A 9,488-nucleotide genomic window follows, 5' to 3' on the forward strand; every position below is an offset into this window, starting at 1 on the left:
GAAGAAAAGTGTTCGTTAGTCTAGTTCCCAAAAACGGCTGATCGGCTCCCTTTGTTTTTATAGGGTTTTTAAAATTTTTAAGGGTATTAGGGTTAGCTTAGTGGGTATTGGGCTTGGGTTGTTATGAGCTAGGTCAGAAAATTAGGCCTAAGAATGGGTCGTTTGAGCCCAAATTTTATTCTTTCTCCGTGAACAAGACTAAAATACTACTTCATTTACTAATAAATCCTACTTAAATAAAATAACTATTAAAATAAGATTAACCATTAAAACAAACCTATTTTTTTGGTATTTTCAAATATCATATTAAAATAAAAATAAGGTACTATTTTTGTATTTTTTTTGTTTTACGAAAGGTATATAAACTAAAAGCAACTAAAAAGAAGAAATATTTTTTTGTAATTTTTATTTTGTGACGAAATAAAGTAAAAGAGTCAAAATTAGTTGAAATAGCTATAATAGACCTAAACTAAGTATTTAAATGCTAAAATATGTAAAATTTTGGGGAGGGTCAAAAATCACATGTCTACAATACTTTCTGTGGACGATAATAATATTACACATACAACCTTTCTAAAGTGTATCTAGTACACACCTTCTTTGACCAAAACAATTAAAAAGTATATACGCGTAATGCACGCATTTGACTTTAGCCCGTTTGAAATTATTAAACCCGGCCCATTTGTTTTTAACTTAACCGTTATTTACTTCCCCACCCGACCCATCCATCTCTTATCTTCCCCCCACCCCCACCCCCACCCCCAAAACCCCTCATCATCTCTACCATTGTTTCTTTTCTTCTCTATCGTTGTTTCTTTTCTTCTTCAACTACAACCCCTAAATGTCATGCCACTATTAGGGATGGGTCTCCTAATATCAGTGGTGCTTGGCCTAAAAGAAGCTACTAGTTGGAATTCTTTGGTTATTGATTTTGTTAATCTTGCTTTTGATTTGGTAGAAATGTGTCATTGTTTCTCCTCTGAACCTCAGCAGTCATGCAAGATAAAACCCACAAGAAAATACTCATAAAAATATTCTGGCTAAATAACCAAACTTTTCCCCGTCCGGAGTAAGCAAAACTCCATTTCCCACAAGCAAAAGACGTAAAAGAAGAGGATTTTACTGTAAAATCCATGGCATTGGAGAAAACACATGTGGAGATGTAAAAGACCACGGCGAATAGAAATCAAAATCTTGCTCAAGTCGTCTAGTTGGTCAGTTTGCCGGAAGAGGGGTTGGGGACGAAGGTATTAGTATATATATATATTTTTTTCTTTTCTTTTTGTATTTTGTGTGAAATAATAAAAGGTAGAAAAGGATAAAAAGAAAAAAATTATTTAGACCATTGGATCAATTAATTTAAATCTACAGTGTTCAAATAATCCTGCAAATTCTCATTTTTCACCTCTTCATGCACTCTTTTTGCGTGAAACTTACTTGGTCAAAAAGGTATATACTAAATACACTTTAGAAAGATTGTGTGTGTAATGTTATTATCGTCCACAAAAAGTATGGAAGAGAAATTTGAACTAAAGATCAGTTGACAACTTATGTATTTTGCCTTCTTTCTTCGGGGTGGAAGTTGATACTAGCTTTTTTTCTTGCTCGAGGAAGAATATATCCAAATTTGTAGGTTACTATTTCCTTAAACTGTTACACGTGGTCCACTCGTTCTTTCATTTCTTGCAAAGGTGGAGCTGCAAATGGTATTAACTGTCAAATGATATTAGAGCGAGTGAATGAGTGGGTGTAGTTCAGTAAGTCAATATGGATGGCTTCAAATATTTGAAAGGTCAATTTTCTAACTTTAACCTTCAAACATGAATGCATTCGGACTCTCCTAGGATACAACGGATATTTGTCATTTAGTCCTACAATACAACTCCAAAAGTAACTAATGCTTCACCTTCCACTAACTTCTTCTCAAGAATTTGAATGTGTAGCTTTCAGCTCATCATTTTTGTTCTTGATCTTGACTTCGAATATTACTTCCTCCTCCTATTTGTTATCACAATGTCAAAATAACAACATATCATATTGAAGTTACAACTAGTTTATACACAATATATAATTGAATATCTTACTTTGATTTGACACGTGTTTGACAAGTGGAGTTCAACATGCATGGTGCCCGTTGCTAGAAAATAAACTCGCATGTAGGTTAATTAAGATGTATGTTCTTTTTCATCTATTATTTGATATTCAGTAAACCTTCATTTGGTATACTTTATCGTGGAATGGAGATACAATTAGAAGAAGAAAAAAAGAAGATGATTGGGCTAAGAAATGTTAATCTTACGAAAGATACTTGTAGTTGGAGATTGTGTTTCCAGCAATTTTTTCAAGACACTTGAACCTAGCTACTCAAAACAAATATTTTAAATATATGTGATCGTTGACTAAACTTATATATGTGACATTTGCTTTGCTTAGTTTGATAAAGTGCAAGTGGTTACACACTTTTAAAAATAATATTTACAGAATCATTGTCATTTACTAAGTAATTATCTATAAATCTCATGATAAACATTAATTAGTAATTTGGTAAATATACTCCCTCCGTTTCAATTTATGTGAACATATTTCTTTTTTTGTCCGTGTCAAAAAGAATGACTCATTTCCTTATTTGGAAACATTTTACCTTTACAGAATAATTTATAAACACACAAAATATATGTGCCTCATTTTACACCACAAGATCAAAAGTCTTCTATCTTTTCTTAAACTTCGTGCTCAGTCAAATGAGTTCACATAAATTGAAACGGAGGGAGCAGTAACTAGTAACATTGTAAAATAAAGTAAAATTCACTAATAACACCAGAAAGAATTTATATTATCGGTGCATATGATTTAAATCAAATTATTTTAAACAAACAATTAGTTATGTTTTATCATTTTCAAATCAAAGATTTGTCGGTAGCAGCGTGAGTAATCATGATACTCTAGATAAGATATATTCCAAAAAAGGAAGGAAGGAAGAGAAGCAGAAAGTAGAAAGATTCACAAGTTGCCACATCAGCAAAAACCCACACGAGTCGGACACACACCTAAGACTTGGAATTTACTTTTCTGAAACCAATCCACTTGTCCAATAAAACAGCTGGGCTTAAAATATCCAGCCTGTCCCCTCCAATTAACTACCGTGTTCTTTCGTCCGCGTCATCAAACTTTTTAGCTTTATTGCTTCACTTATCATAGCTTACTTCCCCTATATATAGACGCCTACCTTTCATATTGACCAAAAAGAGCTAAACCTCTAACTGAAACAACATCCAACACTACTACTTACACTACTACTTACTCTCTCAATATATATATCGGTGATCAAGAATGAATATCTTTAGAAGCTATTATTCGGACTCACTTACTGAATCTTCATCACTGTCTGATAACAGCAGCTCCCCATGTAATAGAGCTAATCTTTCTGACGAGGAAGTTTTGTTAGCTTCGAATAACCCCAAGAAGCGAGCAGGGAGGAAGAAGTTTCGCGAAACTCGACACCCAGTATACAGGGGAGTGAGGAAGAGAAACTCGGACAAATGGGTTTGTGAAGTCAGACAACCAAATAAAAAATCAAGAATATGGCTTGGAACTTATCCCACTGCAGAAATGGCGGCTAGAGCTCATGACGTGGCGGCTATTGCATTAAGGGGTCGTTCTGCTTGCTTGAACTTTGCTGACTCTGTTTGGAAGTTGCCTATCCCTGCTTCTACCGACGCTAAGGATATTCAGAGAGCGGCGGCGGAAGCAGCCGAGGCTTTCCGGCCATCTGAGTCAGAAGCAGATTCTCCTGAAACGCCAGAAAGTAATAAGTTATTTATGGATGAGGAAGCTTTGTTTTGCATGCCGGGATTGCTAGCGAGTATGGCGGAAGGACTAATGCTGCCTCCACCTCACTACGTAGAAGTTGGTGATTATGTGGAAGCTGCTGCTGACATGCCTCTATGGAGTTATACTATTTAAATACTTCTGGTTATTGCCTGTTTCGAATAATCTATATCATCATAAGTATATATAGTGAATACGCAATCAGAATGCTTGAGTTGAAGTTCCTTCAATTAGGATTTAGGAGCTACTGGTAGTTTCGTACTCAAAAATTTGGATGGTACGAATATACAATAGCTCTACTCCGTCCCTTCTAGTTTACGTGAACATATTTTCTTTTTGGTCTGTTTCAAAAAGAATAACTTCTTTCTAAATTTGGAAATAATTTAATTTAAACTTATAATTGTACCTTTAATGAGAAGCTTTTATAACCACACAAATACTGTAGGCCCTTTTTTTGACTTGTTTAAGACTACAACTTCCAAAAGTCTTATTCTTTCTAAAACTTCGTACCCAGTCAAACAGGTTCACATAAATTGGAACAGAGGAAATATAATTTACTATAACGATGTCGATAGCAATTACGCAGTACTCAGTGTTTTGGCTAAATATAATGCAGAACATTGACCTTAGTTAGGGGTGTTCACGGTTAGGTTTGGCCGGTTTTTGATTAAAACCAAAACCAAGCCAATTTAATCAGTTTTTAACATTTTAAAACAAAAATCAAACCAAATTATATACAAACCACCGATTTGGTTGTTGTTGGTTTCGTTCGGTTTTTCGGTTCCTAGTAAGCTAATGATAAGTCGATAATAGTAAAACAACACTAGACAACAATCTGAAAATAATTTGCTAAATTTATGCTTTTTTATATATTTATTTCGGAACTGAAAGTTTATTTACCCGTTTATACGAAAAAATGAACAAAAAACAAACTAAAAGTTTACTTTCTCAAGCTTTAGCTACTATTGTCTTGTAATTTGAGTTTGCTTTCTTTACTCTTGTCGTAGATTTTTTTTTTCCAACTCTTTTATTAGGAAAAAGTATGTGTGTAGGTTAGAGAATTAGATTTTCTTAAGGAAAAGAAAATTGGTCGATTCCTATTCTTTTGGGCTTAGACAATCTTTTAAGATATAAGTAGGATAAATCAAAATTCAATAATAATTAAAATGCAAAAAGTATTTAAATTATTTACCAAAAGATATTATATCATATGCTAATAATTATTCATATTTTTATATAATTAATCGGTTCGGTTTTTTATAATAGAACCAAAACCAAACCAAATATTATCGGTTTTTAAAATTTAAAAGCAAAGCCAATCCAAATCAAGAAAAATATCGATTTATTTAATCGATTTGGTTCGATTTTCGGTTTGAATAGGTGTTCTGTCAAACCGTGAACAACCCTAACCTTAGTTAGCGTCACCAATTTTGTGATAACTTGTCAATTGGATGACTTGGTTAGGCAAGTGAGAGAAAAAAAAAAAAGCTTTGTTATTTTCATGCCATTGTATTTGAATGAAATAAGTGGCCCAGTAATTGATCTAGGATCTATTTCATCTGTTTTGGAGAATTCAATATTTTTTTTTGGCCTTCCAAGATTATTATATAAACTTTGACTAATATTTGAATACTGTACTTGTTATTTTGCCACTTTTGATATTTATAAAAAGTTACTTCTAAGTACTTTTTCTTTGTAGCTTTTAGTATCTAAATTTAATTTTTTTTAACCTGATCTTAAGAGAAAATTATGCGAGCTGCTGAATTTAAACTAACTTACAGAGGGAACTACTGGAAGCCATTCTCCTCCTTGTAATTAACTAGAATTTCATTAAAGTACAAAGCGTCTCCTAACGTCATCTATTAGGTGACCTTCATAGTCGTTGATTTACAGCCACAGAATATTGTCGTTGATGGGACCTTCATAGTCCATAGGAGCCTAAAATATACATGGACGACAACCAAAGAGGCCTATGTACGCCCCAAAAGAACAACGATTTCATGTTTCCACGCCTTATTTGCACATGTGTGAGCATTCGCGTAGCAACCTTAGGTAGGGATGATCAAGCGCACACCTTTTGCCAAAAAAGTATACTGGGTATATATGTTAAATATTATTTTATATAATTATATATTCTCTCCGTTTCAATTTATGTGAACCTATTTTCTTTTCGGTCCGTGCCAAAAAGAATGACCCCTTTCCTTATTTAGAAACAATTTACCTTTATGCAATGATTTATAGCCACACAAAATATATGTGCCTCATTTTACACCACAAGTTCAAAAGTTTTCTTTCTTTTCTTAAACTCCGTGTCCAGTCAAATGAGTTCACATAAATTGAAATGGAGGGAGTACTATATTTTGAACACCTTAATACAATTGAATGAGACAGTCTAGCGATTCTAGGTTTTCAAAGTGACGTATTGTTCACGAATTCAAAATTTACCCATTTTATTTGTCAAAATTAATGGAGATCACCATATGTGGTCTATTTTATTCTTTTTCAATCTAAAATTTTTTCTAATAAAATAACACTTAAAACTTAAAATTTGTGTAGAAATAAACAACTAATCTTAAAAGTAATTTTTAACCAAAAGTTATTTCTTAAATAAATTTTATAATTTAAAAGTCAAGCTCAACAAAAATTTCTTCAACAAAAGCTCTTTGCTAACACAGAATCTCTCTTTCCTTTGGTTTTATGCTTACTTTTATTAGTAAATTTTTATATGTTGTCTTCTTGTTATTTTAATTTGATTTATAAAATTATAATTCTATTAAAAGAATTTTTATTGTTTAGCTAAATATTGCATAGTTGATCTAAACATTTTGATATACCATTAATCGATACAAAATTTATTGATTTGTTTAAAGTTTGAATACCCTTGATAGAATTGCTGGCTATGCCACTGTATGCAAGTTACTGCTGACCAACACAATCAGTTCAAGAACCCAGGTATTAGGAATATAGGGTTGCTAGTATCACATAATCTTATATTGGAGATTCCAAATACATGATTTTCACTACTAATTAAATCCTGATTGCATGGCATGGAATGACACCTCATTTACGAGGATTTGAAATCATTTGATAATAATGTAAAGCAAACAATAGCATATTCACAATAATATAGTTGAAAATTTTATATCAAATGATAAAATTTCACGAAAACAATGCAGCCAATCAATGCGGTCTTGTCACGCTTCAACTGACTAGCCGGAAAGAGCTTGTTTTCATCAAAATTCTTGTCTTCCACAACTATAAATTGGGTTCTGTTATAAAACAATAAAAGAAGAAGAAGAGTATTGGAGAGAAAAGTAGAGAGAAGAGAATTCTTATTGATATGAGATGATTTACAATGGAATAGAACCCTATATTTATAGGGAGAGGGTGACTTAGCCACCAAGTAATAAACCCTAGAATCTCTCTAAATATAAGCATTCACCATAGATAAAATTCTATTTATAACACTCCCCCTTAAATGTCTATTCAACAGATAATGTGCCTCGTTAAAACCTTAACTAAAATAAAACCCAGTGGGAAAAATTTTTTAGAGAAGGAAAAAGAGTACACATATCTAACAATACGCCTTTTGGTTGCCTCATTAAAAACCTTTCAAGGAAAACCCAATGGGACAAAACCTTGTAAGGGAAAAAGAGTACAACGCGTATTAACTCCCTCTGATGAGAGCATCAATTCACATCCCCGAGTCTTCACATTCCAATCTTGTGCACCATCTTCAAGAGATCGTGGGTAGAAATTTGATAAATAAATCAACCATATTAACTTGCATGAATATGTTGCACCTTGAAACTATCATTCTTGATAGAAATGTAATGTCTTCATATAATATCATGGAATAGCCTTTCCAATATCTCCATAGAGGTATTCTCGCTATCACATTATCATGCTTATAGTTATAGCAAGATACATATGTACACAAATTGCACTTAGGATGTAGTACTTCAGGACCAAGAATTGTACATGCTTTAAGCAATTTAAATCATTCAGGGATTATCGTATAAGTTAAGTCATATAATAGACTTTAATTAGATGCATATCAAGTTTTTTATGTCATGCTAGACATATAAAATACATGAAAGTGATTGCACACACCTATTGACTTTATACTTTCGAGTGTTTGAACAACATAAGCAAAACTATATGTCTTTCATATGAAACCAATTCTACTTGAATTGTTTCTCTTCCATTTGGCTAATATTTTTGTGTCTGTATTCGACAAACTTAAGATCCTCATCTATACTTAGCTCTATCATAGGTGTCGTCGACAAACATTTTATATCGGATCCAACCTCCTTATTTTCATATAGACATAACATAGAGATCTCTTCATTCACATATTCAGGTACCTGAATCTCTCATGAGATTTATGAAGTATTATGTCATGTGATCTTCTAGATCACTTGCCTCTATTATGATCATTTTGATCATTTGCTCATCTTCTTTATCAATAAATTTATGTGAAACCGATTTGTCTATACGCCTTAAGCGTACCATAGACTTTGCTCTTCTAGGAAATATTCTAATAGGAGCATTTGCATTGAGAATATAGTTACTTTCTTTGGGTCAGAAAATGCGTCTGACATGCTTTGCAATATATTGCAAATGAATTATCTTTTTATAACTTCAAGTTCATATTATCTTATTTGAAGATCTAAATATACAAATGATAATTCATTCCACGTAACTTTTTCTCAACTGTTTATCATAGCTCCCCTTCATGTTAGAAAAACTAATATGTTTCCTCAACTTTGAGAACCCATCTTTGTGCGTTATGGTGTTAATCAAAATATACACCGCACATCAATAATAATAAGATGGAATTATTTGGTTCCTGACCCTGAACCACTTGTGAAGGGAGAATGTAATATACTTTCGTATATAACGTATATCAAACTGATATACATAACTTTGTTCTCATAAGCAGTAGTTTAGCTATTAAGTGGAGGCACTCAATAATTATTTTGCTAAACCAGTTGTAATGTAAACCAACCTATCAAGATACACTATCTTGAATAGAAAATTTGGAAATTATGCTCTAAATTAAATTATTGAGCAAGTTACCTCGCAAACATCATGTTGCGGGTTAATAATAATTGTACATGTAACCATCTCATAGATGCATCTTATGTGGTATACATGGCAGGTGAATGAGCCCATATTCACCTTTGATATTTCCAGTATTCATGGGATTCAATCCCAATTTTAATTGGTCTATAATTAATGAGAACAATATAAGAGAATTCGTAGAGAATTTTCTAGTTCTTTAATATTTACCCATGTGAATTCTCTTTTATTTTTCACATCATACTTAAATTAACATGGCTAAACCAATTATACCAACTGAATAAATTATCAATATTGATAAAGTTCAGGTTTACAACATGACGTATGGAATCATCAATAAACTCTAAGTTTATTCAGATATGGATTTTTATATCAATAAACTTCTATTTTATTGTGGCATTCTTTTATTTGTGTAGTACAAATTGGAGACTAAAGCGGGTAATTTTCACATACATATTACCCCGCTACAAGTTGTAGTAATAGAAGATATTAAATCTTTCCTTTATTTATAATCTCAATATAATCAACCGCTTTCGCGTATACTTTGGAAACTTAATAAGTTTCTTTGAGACTTG

The 9,488-nt window shown here is 32.4% G+C and overlaps 1 protein-coding gene across 1 annotated transcript; it reads left to right on the plus strand.

The window, feature by feature from the left end:
• Positions 1–3,232: 3,232 nt before the first annotated feature.
• Positions 3,233–4,134, plus strand: LOC107778883 (dehydration-responsive element-binding protein 1E-like). The gene has a single exon (XM_016599208.2). It carries the CDS (start codon positions 3,331–3,333, stop codon positions 3,961–3,963), a length of 633 nt encoding a protein of 210 aa, XP_016454694.2. The 5' UTR covers positions 3,233–3,330; the 3' UTR covers positions 3,964–4,134.
• The last annotated feature ends 5,354 nt before the right edge of the window (positions 4,135–9,488 follow it).

Source organism: Nicotiana tabacum, chromosome 6, assembly GCF_000715075.1.
Source record: "Nicotiana tabacum cultivar K326 chromosome 6, ASM71507v2, whole genome shotgun sequence".
In the NCBI taxonomy this organism is placed as follows: domain Eukaryota; kingdom Viridiplantae; phylum Streptophyta; class Magnoliopsida; order Solanales; family Solanaceae; genus Nicotiana; species Nicotiana tabacum.